This window comes from Cervus elaphus, chromosome X (genome assembly GCF_910594005.1).
Source record: "Cervus elaphus chromosome X, mCerEla1.1, whole genome shotgun sequence".
Classification (NCBI taxonomy): Eukaryota; Metazoa; Chordata; class Mammalia; order Artiodactyla; family Cervidae; genus Cervus; species Cervus elaphus.
In genome coordinates this window covers 142,836,805-142,860,602 of record NC_057848.1, presented here as the reverse complement: position 1 = coordinate 142,860,602, position 23,798 = coordinate 142,836,805, and the positions used below count along the sequence as shown (strand labels likewise).

Here is a 23,798-nt window from a genome sequence, read left to right as displayed (position 1 = left end):
CAGCAATTTTAGAGGGCAGAAATCATATCAGGTATTTTTTCTGCCCATAGTAGTGTGAAACTAGAAATCAGCTACTGATAGAGAAACACAAAGAAAACAAATCTGTGGACACTAAACAACATGCTACTGAAAAACAATGGGTCAATGAGGAAATCAAAGAGGAAGTCAGAAAATACTTTGATATAAATGAAAATGGAACACAACTCTCCAAATATATGGGATGTAGCAAAAGTAGTACTACAGGGAAGTTCATGGCAATACAGCCCTTCCTCAAGTAAGAAGAAAAACTTCAAGTAAACAACTTAAGCTGCGATCTAAAAATTTAGAAAAAGAACAAATGAAGCCCAAAGTCAGAAGGAAGGAAATATTAAAGATCAGAGAGAGAAATTTAAACATAGTGGCGCCAAGGAACAGGGACACTGGTATACGTGGCATATCGGGTGGAGTGACTCAGGGACCTATTGAGGTCAGTAAGTACTAAGGAATGGGTCAAACGGCTGGCCAGCCCCATTATTTTTCTACTTTACTTCACCATTTGTTTAAATTTCAGGGACATCTGGTTTCACGCCAATGAATAGAGGCTTGCCTTCAAACAGCAGTTGAACATAATCCTTAGTTTCCTGATAAATGCAGTTTTGATTTAGAAATTTGGCTCCAGGTCAAAGAAAATGTTAAATGAGCAGCCAAACAAGGAAAAAATATTTCCTAAGAATGTTTTCATCATTATCGCTTTCCTTTCTTTTTATAACTATTGTTAATATAGCCTTATTTGTTTTAAACTTTTTAAACTTACCACGAAGAGATGTTTTGACAAAAGCAAAAAACTCAAAAAAAAAAAAAAAAGAAGTTTTGAAACATTAAAGGACACCTCCTTTCCTTTGCCCATTTGATATCAAGACGGGTTAACTAATCAATGGAAATCTAAGAAACTAATCTTACAAAGAAAGGATATGCTTCTATTTCTCCAGATGGATCCAACGAGCTCACATGACTTCCTCTTCAGAAGATTCAGCCTAACGGGGCCCCCAGCATTCAGACTAGAGATGAAACAGCAAAAAACCCAGGAAGAAAGAATTCCAATACAAGCCATGGCGACATTAAAAATTTCCAAAAAACGCCGCACTCGACGTCATCAACCTTATGATCTCCCTACTTGGGGACAGATAAAAACCCTTACTAATCAAACTGAAAATCTGATTTCTCAACAGGGAATGCCTCGGAATCCTGAAAATATTTTTCTTCGCTATGCTTGCTTTGCTTGCTTTTGCTTCCCCCGCTCAGGCTGACCTGATTGATCACACTTACTGGGCTTATATACCTAACCCCCCTTTTTTATTGTAGGTTGTAAAATGGACAGATATAGGACCAAGCATATCCACTAATGAGTCAACACATATGCCCCCTCCTTGGAACTTGGAGGGGCCCTCTCATCCTGAAGAAAAAGAAAAACTAATTAATATCGTTCTAGGTTATGAAATCCTTCCTTTGTGTATGGGCACAACAGAATTATGCATAAACGTTAGCCGACAAACTTAGGCCTTCCCCTGCCTCCAAAAGAGGACTTTCTGATGCTTCTTGGATTACTTACTGCCCTTTCTTTGTCCATGAATCATGTTTATACTACTAAAACTTTAGGAAAAGAATTAAAGAAAAAACAAAGAACACTATGCAAAGGGTTTACTAATAAGAACTTTAAATATATTCCTGTTCATTGGGACAAATGTCAGGCCAAACCAGGAAAATTAATGTTTATAGCTAATCATACAATTGTCAATTGGGGACCCCATAGTATGTGGTTATTGAACTGCTCAGATGATATTAACAATACTATGTATGATTATATTACTCAAGTAACATGGAAGGTTACTAATACTACAATGGAACATTACCATGACAGAGGACTTCTTGGCTAGCTTGACGATGGAATGGCCCCCACCTCGTCCTCGAATCATCCTTGATAAACAGATTGGGCCTAAACAATGGGACATCTGAAAACTTGCTGCAAACACTGAAGAACTTGGGACTTGGACCAGACATTTCACAGGGACCAATCATAGCTATAGCAATTATTTCTTTCACTATAATCAATCATATTTTATACAAGCCTATGTTCCACTTCCTTTTGTTGTAGCTATAGGAAATTTACAATTCAATAAGACTTTGTGTTCTGTAACTTGCATAAATTGTAAATTATATACTTGTCTTAACTCCTCTATTTCCTTAAAAAATGACTCCCTTTTGATTCTTCGATCTCGACATAATCTATGGTTACCAATAAATCTCCAATGGCCCTGGGAAGAAGGTCCCAAGGCTAGACTTGCTTCCCAGTTATTTACTAAATTGCTCTAGTGATCTAAACGATTCATTGGATGGCTGATTTTTGGCATTATAGGATTAATAACTATTTGCACCATTGCTGCCATCACTAGCGTTACTTTACAAACCTCAATTCAAACACATAATTTTATCCAAAACTGGACTAAAGATGCTCATACTATGTGGGCCACTCAGGCTCAAATGGATGAGGATATTCAAAAAGAAATACAGGAACTGAGAACAGCCATCAAATGGGTTGGAGATCAATGAACAGATGTACAAAAACAGATGATGCTAAAATATGATTGAAATTCTACTCAATTTCATGTTACTCCTGTTCATTTCTATAATAGTGGCTACAACTGGAAACAAATCAAGTTTCATTTTTAAAACATATATGATAATGCCTTTCTGAATGTACAGTTATTACAAAAAAGAAATATGTGAAACCTTTTCTAATAATCTGCCCTCTTCCACTAGTATGGGAACTTTAGCTAAACAATTGGCTGATCAATTATCTGGGCTAGACCCACATGGATGGTTTCAAAGCCTTACTCATAGCATTGGGTCTAGAACTATAATTTTGGTGATTATCTTAACAATTATATTTGTTGTCTGCTGTTGCCTTCATGCAAAGATTGTTAAAACTGAATAAACTCTGATGGTCAGAACTCTTCTTACAAATATTATAAATAAAAAAGGGGGAATTGTCAGGGAATGTTTGACGGGAGGATTCTTACGTGCTGTCTCTCATGAGTCCTTTGTCCCTCTTCAAGCGGAACAGCACGCTGCTCCCAGGGACTGAGGTCATTGTGTGAGGCAAGCTTGGGTCTCCTTTAGTAAACATTCTCTTTAGGACAAAACTGCTTAGTCTCGTTCCCCTTTCTTGAGATATGGATTGTCTCCTGACCTTGTGACTAACATTACCCCTTGTTCCCTTGGTAACGGTTGCTGTACGTTTGGTTTTCTGATCTCTATCATTCCCGAAAGAAGTTTCTTGTACCACAGCCTATATATACTCATAGGAAAATCATTAAAGCACCTTTGCTCCATCAGAGCTTAGGTCCCCGGGTCTTTTTCTCTCTCTCTCTCTTTCTCTCTTTTACTTTCTTATCGTCGACTCCGTACCACAAGGTTCCGGTCCATTAAAGGACCCCAACAATGTACTAGTGTTAAGCATATGATATGACTGCAATAAGTAGTTAAACTTGTGTTTGTACACATGTATTTTAAACAAATTATCTTTAACATTCTTGTATATTCCCATACTTACAAGCACAATGGACACTCAATACCATTAGATTGTACAATGAATAAATAAGAAAAACATCACATATGTTCTAATGCCATATTTTTTTGTCTCATCATGATGACAAAGCTTAGTTATCTCTTCAAAGACCCCAAATGGGGTCACTGTTGCATCCAGTCATCTCTTTCAATTTAGAGTAAAAGTAGTACTTTGAAAGGCAAAAATGATTGTCATCAATTAATATATAGTTGAAAATATTGATTTTAAAATATTGTATGCTTTTCTTCAGTGTGAGTAATAAAAGAAACACATCAAGTGACTCACCTGACACATGATACCTGGAAGTATACTGACACATTTTTCCAGAATGTAGAACAATTCAGAAGCTTCTGCTGGTCATGCTATGTTTGTCAGATTCTATGGCACAGGCTGACTTCTGCTTATTATTCAATACCTACAACTCACAATCTTGTGACATAATTTATCTCAATCTAACTGCTGAAAAAAATCAATAAAATAATACCCTGTCTGCCCTTAAATATTCTCTAGCTCAGTGACTTATTAAAAAGTATGATGGGGAAAATACAAAACTTAGTAATGAAGCATTAGCATTACTCTTTCAGATGACTAAAATAACTGTTGGTTGTTTAGCTATTGCTCATCTAATGATATCTCCAGAAGTAATAACAATTGTCTATTTAAACAGCAGAGTAAATTCTTACAAAAAAAAAAAAAAAAAACAACTACAAACTGAAAATAAAATTTTAGAGCCTGTCAGGTGTTTTTCAGGTGACAACCACTACTTAAAATAATATATAAATGAGCAGAACTAATTAAGTTAACTATTACAAAGAAGAAGAAATGAATTAAGGTAAGTGAATACCTCTTTGCTTTGGGTAGGAGAGTTTTCAAGAGTAACTATGTTTCACATGCAATAAAGTATTTAAATTTTATATCATATTTCCATATATTTTAGGAATTCCTTTATATGTGCTATTATATATAACAGTGATACATGTAATGCCTTAGAAGATGTAAATCATGCTATTACTGAGTGTCTATAATTATCAAAACTATTTTTCAAACATATTCTAACATTCAGGAATCAAAACTTACCTGACATATCACATCACATTTACTCACAAATGCTGCAATAATGTTATTCTCATTTAAGATTATTTCTAACAATTATCTGTATATATAAGCACACATATTTAATTTACATACATTTTTGTATTTGAAAGCATATCATATATATTGAAAAATGTGTCAAACCACATTTTATAAATTTGGGAGATAATACCTTAGATTTTGACACTCCCCCAAAGAGCTGGAATTCAAGAATACTGAGTTTATATATTTTTGCAAACTACCTATAATATTTTTGCCCTCATTATATGTTATACAAATATAAAGGGTTCTCATGCAAAAGTTCCATATACCCTGGTTCTTCATTAAATAGAGTAAGTATAAACAGACATATAAAATTACAAAAATGAGGATATATAAGCTTTGCAATTATCTGTCTTCATGGCTTGCATGTCATTATAATCTAATGGATTTTATCACAGTAAGAATCGGCAACTAGCAAGAGCAAGTTAAAATATACACGTATACAGACATGTGTGCAACCAGTAAAGATGTACAAAAACCCTAGATCATGCAAGAGGTGTGCAAGGCCTCATTTTGGCTATTTCTTCCATATTATACACAAGCAATATTATATTTGGCAAAATATTTCAGAAGTGCTTTCTTTAGATGTCTGTCTTTTGTGCTTTGGTTGTTGTCAGCCTGCAGCATGCTATTTGTTACTGTCCTGTAGGTTACCCCTGAAAGTACCCGGTAAACCAGTGCAGAACGCAGTTCTAGAAGAGCTGTGGCAGGAAAAGCAAAATGGCAGAGAGAGAGGGACACAGGGGCTAGGGAGGAAGAAAGGAAGAGAGACTGATCTCCCATGAGATTCAGTGGTAAAATTTCTTTAAATACATTTTGGCCTTCATTTTTCTTTTGAAAACTTTGCTGTGGGGGTGGCCTGCCCCCTTCAGAGTACTGCGCAACCTTCGCAAGAGACCATTTATCACTAGTTTCCACCTTGGAGCAGATCTTCCTACCTTTCCAGTCTTAATTCTGTGAGAAATGGCTGCAAATCGATGGTTGAGCTCTGAGATTTTGGGCTCTATTACTTTCCTGCAGTGGTCGCCGCGGTTCGCCATCAAGTTTGCCGCTTGGTCACGCGTGGAGTCCACCTTGGGACGTATGTCATTCAGCTCAGCCTTTAAACGCTATATTCCGTGAGCAAGAGACAGGGCTTGGAGTTAGTAATTAAATGGAGGTTGAAAGAGACCGAAAGAGCGAGAAAGCAAAAGAGAGGGGGGAGGGGAGAAAGAGGGAGAGAGAGAACTAGAGAGAAAGAGAAGGAAAAAGACACATGCAGAGAAAACCAAGGGGCGGGGGGGAAGCCAACTTCCATAAAACAGGAGTAAAGTGAGAATGTGTGTGATCTCAGGAAAATAGGTCACTGCCCTTGCTTCCGTTTGAGCTAAGTTTATTTAAAGCATTTCCTTAGTCTGAAGAAGGACGAGGGATGTTTTCCTGATTTTTCTATGTTGCCAGCAACAACTGTTGCGTCTTATATTTAGTCGTACCTTTCCTCAATTTCAAAGCTGTGGAACAACTTTAACACATGCTCAGAAAGAAAGGGAGCTGAAGAACAATTTTCTATTCCTTTCAAGGACTTCTGAATTCCCTTTTGCTTTATCGTATCGATTGTCACAGGAAAAAAAAAAAAAAAAGGATTTTCTAACAGATAGGGATTCTGTGTCACAGACAGTGACTGAGGAAAGCTGAGCCTGACGGAGGGGGTTGGAGAGGCTGTGAGTGAAATAACTCAGTTCCTATTTTTCCAAAGACCCTGAAGGAATTTCTCTGTAAGGTGACATCCCTTACCTACACATCCAGGGAGAAGGAAGAACAAAAGAAGGTAGAGACAATAGAGCAAGTATGTTTAGGGCACAGACTGCAATACATTTATAGTTTTTCATTACAAATGAATTGCAATCTGTAGAAAATATTGATTTCATAAAAAAATGAACAAATCAATTATATAGACAGAAGCTACAGTGTTTGAGGATTCTTTAAATAGTAACCCACTAATCAAATAAAATTATTAAAAATTTCAACAAAACAGAGGAAGGCATTATTTAATTTATGAGATTTGTTCAAATGTAATTCTTCCTATTTAATTGGAAAAGATGTCATCAAATAAATATAGCATTAATGTGATCTATTTGCATATTATAACTCTCATAACTTTTTACGGGAACCATTTTTTTTTTTTAAGTAAAGACTAAGTTGAAACTAAGAAAGACAGCTTAGGATGTTCTAATAATTTGTTTCGACACCAAAAGGGAGAATACAAAGCCATGTCTACTTTACAGTTAAGAATGAAAAGTTCAGTTTTACGTAAGTCAGTATTGTTACTAAGATTTAGACCTTGTATAGGCAAAACATATACAGATTGGACTTCTGGTGTTTATTCAGATGGGCTGTGAATGATGCAATGAAACTAATCTTTGTGTTAGGCACAGGCATATAGAACTAATACTAAAATTGGCATGATTTTCCATAGAACACTAAAATAAATCCAAGAATTCTTTTCTTATCAGGTTTTTAAGTTGTGTGTAATTAGCTGACAGATCAATATGGACAGATATCCAGATCACAGAGCTCTTCTAAGTCATGAACTCTCATTTGAATTAAAGAAGTAGGGAGGGAAGGAAAGAAGAAATTAAGGGAGAAAGGAGAAAGGGAAGGAAGGAGGGAGGGGAAAGGAAGAGAGGAAGATAGTTTTCACTCTTAATAAGAAGTCCCTGGTATCTTTTAGGACAAAGATGATTAATATAACTGTTGTGTAGTGTGAGCATTACTAATCATAAGAGTTTATTTGCTACCTTTAGCATGTCTTCTTTTTGCTGTGGTTTCTTTTTCTCAGATTCATCCAGAAGTGCATCAGACTGAATGATCCACTTTGTGATATGATCCACATTCTGGTCAAAGGTTTCCATGTGTTTCTGGTATTCCTTAATTTTACAGAGACAAACCATGACATAGTATTAAGCAGACAGTATTTTTAAGTATTTGTCCTACTTGCCGCAATTCTAAAATACAAAAATGTAGTAGCATTCAAATTCCTTTTAGGTGCAATCTCCATACAGAATGTAAGGATGGAAAAATATAATGTAGATATTGAATAAGAACCAACATTTACATGGAGTTGAGCATTTTGTGAACATAAAGACTATTATTGAGAGCTGATATAATGTCTTTCTCGTGATGGAGAAGGGTTGAAAATCTTTTATCCTCTTCTCTTACCAACAAAAGGTTTAGCCACTCTTCTGCTCGAGAAGTGACAGCTATCCAGTTACTATTCAAAAGACTCAGCTTATCTTCGACCAAGGTCTCCTTCTTGCCCAAAACCGTTTTCAAGGCCTCTCCTAGCTCGGTAATGCTCTTTAGGTGAACCTTCTGTTTCTCTGTCTCTTTCTGAATAGCCTGTAGAAAGAACAGCATTTGAGCCTCACATAATATATTGTAGTCTTAAGATTTAATGCTTTTGAAATGACTATGCATCTAGTTACTATGGTAAGATTTTTTCAAGGGTTTAAACTTTCAACCATATCTTTGGGAATGATGAAAATCATATCCTATATATTGCAGTTCTTTACTGGGTATATATGGATATGCATTTATACATAAACATGACTGATGTCATATTTATGATTATTTCCACTTAATCATAAGCATACATACTATCAATCTAAACATATTTATATTTAATTAATTGATATATGTATTGGATAAATGTAGATCATGGAAAACGCATCCACCAATAAGCAACTGCTTTTAGAAAATTCAGCCATTTTTGCTCTCCTGAAATGCTATAGCAGGAATTTGTAGATTTTTAGTGCCACAAACCTGTTTGGCATCTGGCAAAACTCAAATATCCCTTCTCATAATAATGTTTTTAAAAGCATAAAATTAGATACACTAGATTTTAAATAAAAATAATTATACTGCAATAAAAAATAGAAAATATATATTTTTTTAATTTGTGAGGTGGCAATAAATGTTTTCTTTCCTAACATGTAACTATAACGATCTAGCAACAGACATTTAGGATAATTTCAAAGTAGTGATGAGCACAACTGGTGTTTTGAATTATATTGAATGACTAGAATATCATACAAAATTATCTTTCATAAATTTATCTGTGACTGGTGGTTAATTCACAGGAACTACTGATATCACTAGGGTTTGCTGCTCACACACATAACTGAAAAAAATGGTTAATTTCAGTTAGAAGTAAAGAGATACTATTAAAATCCCTTAAGAGAGCACCAACACTTCCTAAGACTTGATTTTCAAACCTGAAAACAAGCACATTCAATATTAGAAATTATGTAAAAAAAAAAAGAGAAAGAAATTATGTAGAGAGTTGATGGGAAATTGATTCTAGTACAAACGTTCACTGTCAGCTCTATCTACAGCCCTTTCTTGTGACACGTCACGGTAGACCACGTGACCCTCTTGCATTTCCCTGCCTCTACTCTCCCCCCTCCCCCACCCACTCCCCCATCTCTCCCTTACCCACATACAGTTGATGGACATTACCTGGTGGGTAAGTTTGAGCCAAACAGATACTCTCTCAAGAAGTTTAACTAAGAGATACAGAAAGTAGGGTAACACCTCAGCTGAGAAATCATTTGGAATGAAGCTGATATCTTTACCATAGCAAGTCAAAGCCATAGTAGGACAAATTCTTACTGGGAAACAGCAATGACAAGAACTGGAGGGAGACCTTTTGCACAGAGGAACATGAAATATATGCACAGAGAGTAAGAAAAGTGGTTCAAGTAAATGAGAGAAAGGTGGTCCCTAAGAGCATATATCCTTAGTTCTAGATGTTCTCAAGATGCCTTTTCTAGATTTGTAATACACCGAAATAATTCTTATGGTTGACTTTCCTCCATATTATCAGATCCTAGTCTACTTGAAATTTAGATAAATCTACAAACACACACACACACACAAATACCAAATAAGGAAGGGGATAAATGGGGGTAAAAGAGGGTATAAACTAATTTCTATATAAAAGACAATCACTGTTTCTTCAATTCTAAGATAGGCTTTTCTATTTGTATTTTTCTTTTTCAGTGGAAAAATATCTGAAATTAAGGTAATTAATGCTCAATGAACTTATCAGCTACCACGCAGAGGATTATTTGTAATGTAGGTGTCATCTGTTGTACATGAGTGAGCGCAGCAGTTCATAAAATAAATTCCTTCACGTATTAATGCTACTGAGCTCCTGTTAAATGCATCACTGTTTCAGCAGAGACATAGGGGATTTTATTCAGCATTTTTTATGAAATTATGAGAAATGCTGTTTTGGGAGAGAAAAAGTCCTTCTGGATTTTGACTTGTGAGTGTCATGGACTAGATTTCGGTCCTTTCATTCTCTTTGTCTGTACCCTTTGTTAGTACACAATCTTTACAACTATATGTGGTGGCCATTGTTCCAGGTACTGTGAGTAAAAGGATAGAAGCAAAGTCCTTACCCTTACAAAACTTATATTTGAGTATGAGAAAAACATGAAAATGTATACAAATGATCATTTCCTACATCCTGTATTCCAAACTACTGCCTTGTCACTAGAGTTCATTTATTCCTAAAGGTAACACTTCACAAAGTTAAATCTTAATTTATATTTGGATCACTAATTATTTCTAAAAATAGCTTCAGAAAGATGACACTATGTTCACTATGTTTAAGCTTTGGTATAAAAAGTTATGTACACAGACATCTGTCCCTTCCCAGGTCAGCCAAAGTGATGAAAGGTGATGGAAATTTCCAAATCTCAGAAGACATCAGAGAAGTTTTGAATTTAAGGAATAATGTTGCAAACAGTTAAGGGGTCACAAACAACTATTACGCATTAAAATCTACCCAAATTCTCCAGCTACTTCTCAAGAGAAAATGTTTAGTGCTCAGTGACACTTCATTCGGTCAATGAGCATAAGAAAACAAGAAATGTAGACTAATGTTTGATTTCATTTCAGGTTTTACAATGTTATCAAACTCAAGTATGATGAAGTTAGCACCATCATGAATATGAACTTGAAAAAAAAGCAGTGATCATTGTAGTCGTTTACAACTGCTTATGGCCAAAAGTGACTCGAGAAAATGTACACTCCTTCTGTAAAAAGACCTAAAGCCGAACATTTACATGTAGTATTCAAGAACAAACGAGTATTGAATCACTTGTATAAATGCTATTTTGGGTTAGGAAATATATTGTGCTTGTTTACTGAATTTAAAAAAAAAAAAATTTTCCCCACAAAAGCATTTTGAATTAATGGCATGACTTACAAATAACAAATCTTAGATTTTAAGAAACTTGCTGATCTTGCTCTGTGATGCAAAGACTTCAACTTTGATGAGTTAATGAACATCAGATGCTTAACACTCACTCTACCCTGTGTCATTCACTGCCAGAGATAAAAAAAGGAGGCAATCTGTGTATACTCTGCTCTAATGTTATCTAAAGTGTAGCTGTAGAGAAAAGTTGGAATGCAATCATTTTGCTATCATATTAGAAAGAACATAATTTGGAGGAAAGGATAATTCATGACCAGGATAATTCATGGCTGGGATAAGTGTGAATGGATTTAAGGGAGAGGTAATGCTTGAAATCAGAGTTTACCATAAAGGACTGGATGGTTTAGACTGACTAAAGACTGTATAAAATGATGAGAAAGTATGAAGGTTGTAATGAAATGCCACCAAAAGGGGAATCAGTTCAGTTCAGTTGCTCAGTTGTGTCTGACTCTTTGCAAGGAAGAGGAAAAGGGGAATATGGGGCACTAGCTGGAAACTAAAAACATATATTTTATGATGCCAAGGAACCATTTTCCCATACATTGTTTCCTACAACAAAAGAACGTCTATACTTGCAGATATATTGAGAACTGAATTACTAAATTCAACTATAGCTACTGTGTTGGTCATTCTCTTTACACCCTCACCTGGTACTCTTAAGAAAGGTAGACTTAAAACAAACAAACAAAAAAAAGAAAAGTAGACTTACTTATGGGGTTGGTGAGATGGATAAATCAAATTGAAAATGCATTTCTTCCTCTTAAAATGCATTAAATCCTCAGCATACATGTCCCCTTCTGTTGTCTTATAAGGTGAGGGCTGGGGAGGGTTTTGGAAGGTCTACCCTTTTGAATGGGCAAGTTCAAACTCAATGATTAAACTGAATAAATTGAAACTCAGCTCTTTTAGTTTTTTCAATCTTACAGTAATGTGACAGCTTCTAGGATCAATTTTAAAGCTGAATTAAAAGCAAAATTATGAACACTCAGTTTTATTTTGACTTATGACATGGTAGAAAGAAATCTGAGTACTGAAAAATTGATGCTTTTGAACTGGGTGTTGGAGAAGACTCTTGAGAGTTCCTTGGACTGCAAGGAGATCCAATCAGTCAACCCTAAAGGAAGTCAGTCCTGAATATTCGTTGGAAGGACTGATGTTGAAGCTGAAGCTCCAATACTTCGGCCACCTGATGCGAAAAACTGACTCATTGAAAAAGACCCTGATACTGGGAAAGACTGAAGGTGGGAGGAGAAGGGGATGACAGAGGATGAGATGGTTGGATGGCATCACCAACTCAATGGACGAGTTTGAGCAAGCTCTGGGAGTTGGTGATGGACAGAGAGCCTGGTGTGCTGCAGTCCATGGGGTTGCAAAGAGTCGGATATGACTGAGCGACTGAAATGAACTGAACTGATGCCATAGTCATAAGTTTCAGGAGTTTTAACAGCAGCTAAATGTGAACTATCCACTTGGTGTTCTTAGGTTTTATGATACAGGAGAAAATGTCAGATAACAGTAGAACTCAATGTAGATTTAAATTGTCACAACACCATTTCCATATGTCTTCCTTTCTTTACTAGGATGCTGCAAAATTCTTGTCTATTTGATCTTCTTTTATCTCTTGTCCAAGTTCTCCCTATATGAAGGGTTGACTAACCCATTAAAGGTATTTTAAAAGGTTACCCTCCCCATTGAATTCTGCCTTCAGTCAGTCTGCATAAATATTATACCATTTCTGGTCATCAGAGATGAGACAGAGTTTTCACCTTTAGCTACAAAATATATTCATGGGAAGAAAGTGAACAAATCATCACATTACCACAATTCTAACATGTGCATTTGCACATATTAAAGTTTCTGAAATGAGATAAAACTTGCAATTTATATTCACATTTAAGGGAGTGTTGTTTCTTTTGACCCACAACATCTATAATTAAATCAAGTGTATCACTTGATCTCATATGTCTTAAATGTGATAAAATATGATATTAGTTATTTTTTAGGCCCCAATACTACTGTCACGGTTTGAGGATTAGAACACATTTTATTATTAGGCTAATGTTATGGAATGATATAATGATAAATCTTAAAAGACTATAAAACAATAAGGAGTGGATTTTATAGTAATGTGTATTGACTTTTTATTAATAATGTATTGTCTATTAAAAAGAATTTCATAAAGGCAGAATACGTAGAACAGAAATTATAGCTATAACTATAATGAGAGTGAATAGTGACTTCAGTGGCATTTAACAGATGTTCTATTTTCTAAGTAACAGCTGCTTGATGCATTCATTGTACCAAGTTAATGATCTGCTAGTGTTATTTCACTTCACAGATAAATTACTGTGCTCTCTTTAAAAAAAAAAAAAAGATATGCAATTTTTCATGGGAATGATAGTGCAACAGACTTTAGAAACAAGTAATAGTTCTCATGCTTTTACAGCTAAGAGGAGTGATAAGTTGAGGCAATTATCCAGATAATCTAGGACCAGAGGCCAGATCTCTTTAAACTGTGAAAGGTGATTGTTTGAGGGAAAAAAAAAAAAAATACAGGACATGGTTGGCTGAACTGAACATAGATTTCCTAAGGCTGCTAGTCTTGCATTAGCTAGTAGTTCTCAAACTGTGCTGAATATGAGATTTAGAGACACTGACCTCACAGACCAATGAAATCAGAATTTCTGGGGGTGGGCCCTCAGCACTGATAGGCGTTTAAGGTTCTCAGATGATTTCAATGTGCAACCAACATATGAGAACCACTGGCGAAACAGAATGATACATTCTGTCACGTGACTGTCATTACATTTTAGGAATAAAGAGACAGCCAAAGGAGAGAAGGATAACTGAGTAAAGTTATAATTGTTCTTCTTAATGTTGACTATTATAAACATCTGTCTCTGAAATACATGCAAAAATCATGACTTGTTATGTCAGTGACTAGACATCAATTGTTTTGTGTTATTTAATACTCCGAGTTAAACTCAGCATTTATGTACGTGTATATGTATGTGATTCTCACAGGTAACTCTTGGTATTCCAAGACTGGTGTTAAGAAAAACTAATGGGCAATCTATGCAAAATGGTAAATATGAACTATTTAAAATGCTGAAGGATTTAAACTCTCAAAGGACCAATTATTTTTCTAGGGAATTCTATTTAACCATTTTAATTTTTAGCTAACACTGTGGATATTAAAAGGCTTTAATGTGGCTGAATTATTTAACTGGCTTTGAACTTTTGACTACTGAAATTAAATGAGGAATAAAAGAAGTCTGTTAGTGGTTAAAGTCAGTAAATCATGTAGATTAAACTTTGCTGAAGCTTATATTTTCCAAACATAATGATCATCAGAGATATAAACTTCTATTTAATTACATAAATATTTTTCTATGGTTAGATTTCTGTGTTCAATTCATATGCTAAACAATTTCAGCCAGTAAAGGGATAGTCAGAATTGATTTACTTAAATCTGTCCTCCGGAATGCGTCCTCTGTGTCTTCATTTTAGAACATTACCTACCCATCATTTCATCAGGACACTGGACCACTCAGCCAGATGGAGACATCTTTTGCCACCCTCCTTGAAGGCTAGATACGATCATGTGACTAAGATCTGCCAAGTGGAATTTTGGCTTATTTCTTACAGCCACCCAGCCTGCACTTAAATACATGAATGTCATTGATTCCCAATAAATAGAAATATAATGTTTGTTTTTGTGATAGGAGGAAAAGAAAAGTAAGGCCAATGTAACTTTTAATCTGTAGGCTCTGTACACTCACTACTCTAATGATTTCACAATATATATGATCCTGAACTAATAACTGTAAGTCAATATCTTATCTCTAACAAATCTATTCTGAACAGGAAGAAAAAAGAAATTCATTCTCTACTATTTATTTGAAAATAAAGTGTGGTTGATAAATTTTTACAACTGCTTGTCATCCAAATCTACATGGAGAAAATCAGTTTTCAGTTTTGGTCTCACTGTAGGATTAAGTTTTTACATAATGCAACTAAAAGTTCCCAAATTTGGTTAATCAAGATATACATCTTGCATTAAAAATAAAGCACAGTACCATACTGTCTTGATGACTGTGGCTTTGTAGTAGAGTCTGAAGTCAGGCAGGTTGATTCCTCCAGTTCCATTCTTCTTTCTCAAGATTATTTTGGCTATTCGAGGTTTTTTGTATTTCCATACAAATTGTGAAATTCTTTGGTCTAGTTCTGTGAAAAATACCGTTGGTAGCTTGATAGGGATTGCATTGAATCTATAGACTGCTTTGGGTAGAATAGCCATTTTGACAATATTGATTCTTCCAATCCATGAACACGGTATGTTTCTCCATCTGTTTGTGTCCTCTGATTTCTTTCATCAGTGTTTTATAGTTTTCTATGTATAGGTCCTTTGTTTCTTTAGGTAGATATACTCCTAAGTATTTTATTCTTTTTGTTGCAATGGTGAATGGTATTGTTTCCTTAATTTCTCTTTCTGTTTTTTCATTGTTAGTATATAGGAAAGCAAGGGATTTCTGTGTGTTAATTTTATATCCTGCAACTTTACTATATTCATTGATTAGCTCTAGTAATTTTCTGGTAGAGTCTTTAGGGTTTTCTATATAGAGGATCATGTCATCTGCAAACAGTGAGAGTTTTACTTCTTCTTTTCCTATCTGGATTCCTTTTACTTCTTTTTCTGCTCTGATTGCTGTGGCCAGAACTTCCAACACTATGTTGAATAGTAGTGGTGAGAGTGGGCACCCTTGTCTTGTTCCTGATTTCAGGGGAAATGCCTTCAATTTTTCACCATTGAGGGTGATGCTTGCTGTGGGTTTGTCATATATAGCTTTTATTATGTTGAGGTATGTTCCTTCTATTCCTGCTTTTTGGAGAGTTTTAATCATAAATGAGTGTTGAATTTTGTCAAAGGCTTTCTCTGCATCTATTGAGATAATCATATGGTTTTTATCTTTCAATTTGTTAATGTGGTGTATTACATTGATGGATTTGCGGATATTAAAGAATCCTTGCATTCCTGGGATAAAGCCCACTTGGTCATGGTGTATGATTTTTTTAATATGTTGTTGGATTCTGTTTGCTAGAATTTTGTTAAGGATTTTTGCATCTATGTTCATCAGTGATATTGGCCTGTAGTTTTCTTTTTTTGTGGCATCTTTGTCTGGTTTTGGAATTCGGGTGATGGTGGCCTCATAGAATGAGTTTGGAAGCTTACCTTCATCTGCAATTTTCTGGAAGAGTTTGAGTAAGATAGGTGTTAGCTCTTCTCTAAATTTTTGGTAGAATAACAGAATAGAAAGCCCAGAGATAAATCCACGAACCTATGGACACCTTATCTTTGACAAAGGAGGCAAGGATATACAATGGAAAAAAGACAACCTCTTGAACAAGTGGTGCTGGGAAAACTGGTCAACCACTTGTAAAAGAATGAAACTAGAACACTTTCTAACACCATACACAAAAATAAACTCAAAACGGATTAAAGATCTAAATGTAAGACCAGAAACTATAAAACTCCTAGAGGAGAACACAGGCAAAACACTCTCCGACATAAATCACAGCAAGATCCTCTATGACCCACCTCCCAGAATATTGGAAATAAAAGCAAAACTAAACAAATGGGACCTAATGAAACTTAAAAGCTTTTGCACTACAAAGGAAACTATAAGTAAGGTGAAAAGACAGCCCTCAGATTGGGAGAAAATAATAGCAAATGAAGAAACAGACAAAGGATTAATCTCAAAAATATACAAGCAACTCCTGCAGCTTAATTCCAGAAAAATAAATGACCCAATCAAAAAATGGGCCAAAGAACTAAACAGACATTTCTCCAAAGAAGACATACAGATGGCTAACAAACACATGAAAAGATGCTCAACATCACTCATTATCAGAGAAATGCAAATCAAAACCACAATGAGGTACCATTCCACGCCAGTCAGGATGGCTGCTATCCAAAAGTCTACAAGCAATAAATGCTGGAGAGGGTGTGGAGAAAAGGGAACCCTCTTACACTGTTGGTGGGAATGCAAACTAGTACAGCCGCTATGGAAAACAGTGTGGAGATTTCTTAAAAAACTGGAAATAGAACTGCCATATGACCCAGCAATCCCACTTCTGGGCATACACACTGAGGAAACCAGATCTGAAAGAGACACGTGCACCCCAATGTTCATCGCAGCACTGTTTATAATAGCCAGGACATGGAAGCAACCTAGATGCCCATCAGCAGATGAATGGATAAGGAAGCTGTGGTACATATACACCATGGAATATTACTCAGCCGTTAAAAAGAATTCATTTGAACCAGTCCTAATGAGATGGATGAAGCTGGAGCCCATTATACAGAGTGAAGTAAGCCAGAAAGATAAAGAACATTACAGCATACTAACACATATATATGGAATTTAGAAAGGTGATAACGATAACCCTATATGCAAAACAGAAAAAGAGACACAGAAATACAGAACAGACTTTTGAACTTTGTGGGAGAATGTGAGGGTGGGATATTTCAAAAGAACAGCATGTATACTATCTATGGTGAAACAGATCACCAGCCCAGGTGGGATGCATGAGACATGTGCTCCAGCCTGGTGCACCGGGAAGACCCAGAGGAATCAGGTGGAGAGGGAGGTGGGAGGGGGGATCGGGATTGGGAATACATGTAAATCCATGGCTGATTCATATCAATGTACGACAAAACCCACTGGAAAAAAATAAAAATAATAAAAAAAAATAAAAATAAGAAAAAAATAAAGCACAGATCTCTTAAACATATAGTTAATGCAGGCATGTGTTTGTTAAATTTAAATAAAAATTGAGGGAGCAGATTGTGCTATGATTTATTTTTTTCTAAATGCCCAGTGGCTTGGCAAAGTTTAAGGTGAAAACACACTATTAATATCAACTATTTAGTTTATATCAACATACTTTCAAGTAATCCAGTAATATGTCAACTGAAAAAAAAAATTAAGCTATTGGTGCTTTGACCTTGAATTGTAGAGCACAATGATGTCTGACAGTTGTCAGAGAAACATTAAGAATCTACAAGCTGAGGATTAAAGGAAACCCAGGGCTGTTTGGTGGTAGAAATGACAGGGGCCATAAAGACCCCGTGAGATTTTTTCTTTTTTTATGATTGTGACATCAATAATTTGCTCATCTTGCAAGTTTGTCCAGCCTAACTGTCTGAAGTCTCCGCATCTTTGCCTTCCTCATGGCAATGGGGTCCATCTGAATAGTTTCTCTTAAGCAAGCTAGGGAACACAGAGTCACATCTTTGAACTGACTTTCTGACTAATGATGTATATATATATATATTTTTTAAGGACTTATTCAGAACCTACCTAATACTAAATAACCATTGGAGAAAATCTGGCTGAAGGTTCCCATTGGCTTTATTGTGATTCTGAAATATACAGTTCAACTACTGATAAATTTTTGAGGGAAGGGAAAATGAAGCATGATAATATTTATGGTTCTATTATTGTACATTAACAGCTCCTTAAAAAATCATATTGCACTGTATCTTCATATATGCTAAAAATAACCTTCAGTGATATAGGTTTTACCTTTCCCCAGGCAACTTCAGAATCCAAATTACTAGGCATTCCTTCAACTGCTGATCTCTTTGTCAGTTCCATATCTGTAGCTGCCAGCCATTCTGTCAAAGCATTCATTTCCTTTCGCATCTTACGGGACAATTTCAAGCATTTCTCCAACTGTTGCTTTCTTTCTGTTACCTGAAAAGAATGACCATAAAATGTCCTTTGGTTTACTTTTTCAATTCAAGTTTGATTATAGCTACTTGATTAGAACTTTCATATTTTTGTCATTTTAAAATAACCTTCTTCTTGAAAAAAATCATATTTTAGAAACATTACATATTCTGAATATTAATAGTGAATAAACACAGTCTATGAAAGATGAGATCCTTTATCCAAAAGGTAGCATCCTGTATCAGGGAGAAAGAAAAGCTACTACTATTTTCTCTAATATAAATAAAATTAATTTATGGCCACAGTTTTTAAATAAATAAAATGATATAAGTCAAACCGAAGACATGGCATGTTTCTTTTAGAAAATCCTCAGTCATCTGTCAAAGAGATGGGCAACATTTACAATCCTCTATATACAAATGAGGCTTGCCCTTGCTGTTAAGTAATCAAAATGGGCAAAGAATACTATTTCTCTCCAGAGGCAAAGGTATTTGTAAAATATTTAGAACAGTCGATTTTACTGTCATTGCATCTTTGAAATGTCTCATTTTTTCACAAAAACAACACGAAGAATAGGTCACTTTCTCCTTAAATGTTAATTTATCATTTAAAGAGGGTAAAAAAAGTTGGCACCATAACACAATTTTACTCTGAAAATCATGACTTAATCCTGTGTTTCAGTTCTCAGTGTTTAAAACTAAGACTCTCAAAGTCAAATTCGTCCATGTTCTTACACAGAGAATGAACAAATTTGTGTTTCTCCACCACTCTTCTGATGTTCTTACATCTTAGGAATGGGTTGGTTGGCTTTAATAAAAAGCCCAGAATCTATTATCTCCTGATATATATATGGGTGTGTAAACAAAAATAGAATAAATAAAAATCAAGGATATATTAGCTCTGAGAAGATATACACACATATATATTTTGTTGCTGTTTAGTCTCTAAGTCATGTCTGACTCTTTAGGTACCCCATGGACTGTAGCCCGCCAGGCTCGTCTGTCCATGGGATTTCCCAGGCAAGAATACTGGAGTGGGTTGCCATTTCCTTCTCCAGGGGATCTTTCCGACTCAGAGATAGAGGTCGAACCCACATTTCCTGCTTAGAGATGGATTCTCTACCACTGAGCCACCAGGGAACCACCCCACCCCCAATATATATACATATATATAATTTACAAGCAGTAATGCAGCCATAAGCATGAAGAGACGCCACAGTGAAGATTTTAATTAAACGCTGCAATGAAAATAAATACCCTGAAATTTTGAGACAAATTACAAATACTCAACAAAATTTGCTTCTTTAACAGAGGTGGGCACACATTAAAAAAAAATTTAGTTGTTGAAGCTGCAGATTCAATGTTTGTTTTACAGATTTTTCCTTCTATTCTTCCCTTCAGAGAAGTGAAAGCATTTGCCATTTTGAGTGTAAGGATTTTATTTGTGTGCAGCAGGAAAAAATATACACCTTCATGGTGTGTTTCTATGCATAGTTATTTTTTCTATGCATTATTGATAGAAAAGAATTCTAGATTCAGTATTTCAAAGAAATTCTGTCTTCCCAGAGCTCATGCTTTATTTATTTTCATTTATTTGATTTTGTTTATATCCAGCTAAATAGTTTTTTAATAAAACAGGAGATACTGCCATCTTAAGGAAAATTGAGTTTTACACTTTTTCTTTTTTTGGTGGAGAAATGATACATTTAAAATAGTGCCACCTGCAGTAGAAACTTTCAGCCATCACCGTTTCATGAACACTTAAACATGTATGTGAGGCTGACATGAATATTGAAAGTTTGAGTATGAACATTTGAGGTTGCAATGAGCATTGCTATTTATGTATATTGTCATATAATTTAAAGTATACAGGGGCCATATAAGGAACTGTAAGTATTATTATATCTATGTTCCTAGGTGTAATATCTCTTGATGAAATGAAATAGCTTTAGATAAGAAACTCTTTGATTTTTAGTCAATGAACAATTAAGCTAAGCTGGTGATATTAATCAAACTAATAAAACTGTTTCAAGAAAAGGGGTCATGGATGGAACTGAAATCCCCGCAAATCGATAAGTTGAAACCTAAGCCCCCATGTGACCTGTATTTGAATACAGGGTGTTTAGAAAGTAATTAAGGTTAAATGAAATCATGAGGATGTGACCCTAATCAGATAAGATTATGGCCCTACTAGCAGAGGAAGGAAAAGTTATCCCTCCCACTCTTCCCATCCCTCTCATCCTCTTCTTCCCTCCCCACCCCCCACCAATCCCTCCTACTCTCCCTCCCTCTCCATCATGGGAGAACACAGTAAGAAAGTGGCTTTCTGCAAGCCAGGATAAAGGTCCTTACTAGACTGACACCTTGATCTTGAACTTCTAAGCCTCCAGAACTGTGAGAAACAAAATATTCTTGTTTAAGTCACATACTCTATGGTATTTTGGCATGGCAGCCTAAGCTAATTAATACAAAAATTAATATATATAGACTGAACTGAGGCAAGTAAAAATGATATAAATTCTGAAGATGATTAAAATAGAATGACTTGCATATTTATATAAAATGATAATATATTAAGATATCCCATTTCCTTTGTTTTCATAAAATAAAACCATCACTGCTGAAGGTGCTTGGAAGATTTAAATATGGACAATTTTTTTCTCAGAAAGGAAATATGTGACTTTGCCATTTTCTGTAATATGATATGTATACATATTCCCTTTACCACTAATGTTTCTAAATCTTTATTTCAAAAATAAATGCCTGCCCTACATTTTTTGCAGTGTTCTGTCATGTTTTTAAAACTAAGTATGATTTCTTAGTAATCGTTCATTTTGCTTTAATGATACTACTTAGTGCCAAATGGGTAGATAAACATACACTTTCAAATATGTATTTTCGGGAATAAATAGGTCTTTACATCCTCAGAAGAACCATTCACTCCTTAATAATAATCAACTCAGGGCACTAATAGTCTTCTAATGTCATTTTTACTGTTCTAAATTCCAAGTGATTTATTCTACATTATTTATGTTGAATTTACTCTTGCAAAGACCTTGTACAAATTCTTCAAGGCAAAGAAAAGGCCCAGGCAATAATTTATACTTGAAAAAGCAGACTCTTTCAAAATATGTGAAATATAAATTAGAAGGTTTTTAAAATAAACTAAATAATTTAGATTTTTTAAGATATCAATTGTGCATAATTACTGACTCTTGCTTAACAATATATAAGGAAAGTGGGAAGTGACCAGTGTTTATGGTTTCAGACTGTCAACTAATAAGAATCGCTATTTTCAGATTTTCATTTAAATCTAAAATTCACTTTCTCTCAGTGATAAGTAATTTGCAATTCATAGCTTTAGGTCATAACCTTCAGTCTACTTTCAGGGTGCAATATTACAATTCTGCCTTTGCATGGCTAGTTCTCAAATGTGGGCAAGCATTTACATTTGTGTCTAAGATGAAGTGACAATTTTCTCATTGATGTTGTTATATTAAATAAAATTGGGAACCTGAGCTGTAAAAATATTAATAGACTCTTTTCTCCCCATTGGTCTCAGTAAAGCTGTTTCTATGTAGAATGTATCAACTCCATTGTACCTAAATATAAGTAGGCATCTTAGTTTATAAAATTACCACCCTTCCAGTCATCACAAGTAAATATATACAATGAAAAGAAGGGACAAGTTTAGAACAATGGAACTCTTTCAGGACTATCTGATGGACCAATAAAAATGTCTCTGAGTTTTATGTATTTTTTAATATGGACTTGAATATAGAGACTCACTGATTAATTATTGTTTCTTAATAAGAATCACACATGGGAATATATCTCTATGTATGTATATATATCTGTATGTATATATATCTGTATCCAATGTATCTATCTGTAGGAAGTAAATGATTTAGACTTTCTAACATATCAATCGCACATAATTACTGACTCTTGGTTTACAATATAGAAGGAAAGTGGGAAGTGGCCAGTGTTCATGATTTCAGCACGCACCTTTGCTCCCAGCTCATTATAATGCAACTTCAAAGCCGTTACTCTTTCATCAAGCTCCTTCGGGTTTTCCGTCTGCTTCTTCTGTACAATTTGACGTCCAGTTTTAATCACCATTTCCACTTCAGACTTCACTTCACTCAGACTTTTATACAAGTTCTGAGTTAAAACATAAAACAAAACAGAATAATAAGCAATAGTGTCTGACTCATACTATCATTAATAAAAAAAAAAGAGTAGAGATCACCTGAATTGCTATTTTATGGTTTCAGTTTTAACAGAGTAGCATTTTGCAGCTGTGATCAATATCTAGCTTTTGAAATTTCTATTGATTTAATGCTTCTAGTTGTAATTACATGTACATACACAGGCATGCATATTGTGCAGTTACGCTTACCAAAGTAAGGGTACATCATGCATATATTTAATTCTTCAGCCCATGCTTACAAAGATCATTTTTAAAAGCTATATGACTTCTATTTTAAATTTTGTAATTATATAATTATAGCTGTGACATGGGAAAATTTCATTTACTCATTCCCCAGGTGTTTATTGAATGCCTATTTATACTAGACAGTATTTGAGTCACTAGAGAATCAGTGTTGGCCAAGCTAGACACTGTTCTCAGGGTGCTACGTTATAGTCAGGTTCAAATGTCTGAATTGCCAGATTGTAATTCTAACACATATTAAATCATATAAAAGGAGGGAATATAATCTTAAATGTTAATTAAATGATATAAATGTATTTTCTTAATGGAGCTGATCAATTAAATGTAGACTAATATAAAGTACTATGTAAAACTCTTAAGTACATCACAACTATAAAGAACACATATATTGGTTCACAACAGTATACTGCTGTAACAAATTCTCATTAAACAAGTGTCATAGCTTTCTCTTGTAGCTACTTTACTTGGAAAGATATGTATGTTTGAATGTATGTGTGTATGTACGCATGCATATGCGTACACATGTATATGTATACAGGCATATGTAATAATTTACATTATATATTGTCACATTAAGTTGTTCAATGGTGAGTCTGAACAACAA

General features: G+C 34.9%; 1 protein-coding gene across 9 annotated transcripts in view; it reads right to left on the bottom strand.

Annotated features, from left to right (window-relative positions):
* The window catches only part of DMD (dystrophin), a 2,565,910-nt gene that overhangs the window by 1,286,319 nt on the left and 1,255,793 nt on the right, over window positions 1–23,798 (bottom strand). For all 9 annotated transcript variants that reach the window (XM_043895268.1, XM_043895262.1, XM_043895270.1 and 6 more), the window contains 5 exons: window positions 22,747–22,902; window positions 18,593–18,763; window positions 7,937–8,116; window positions 7,516–7,644; window positions 5,677–5,847 (listed from right to left, as the gene is read on the bottom strand). In XM_043895268.1, the coding sequence (XP_043751203.1) occupies window positions 5,677–5,847; window positions 7,516–7,644; window positions 7,937–8,116; window positions 18,593–18,763; window positions 22,747–22,902 (807 nt within the window). The remainder of the gene's footprint in view (window positions 1–5,676; window positions 5,848–7,515; window positions 7,645–7,936; window positions 8,117–18,592; window positions 18,764–22,746; window positions 22,903–23,798) is intronic.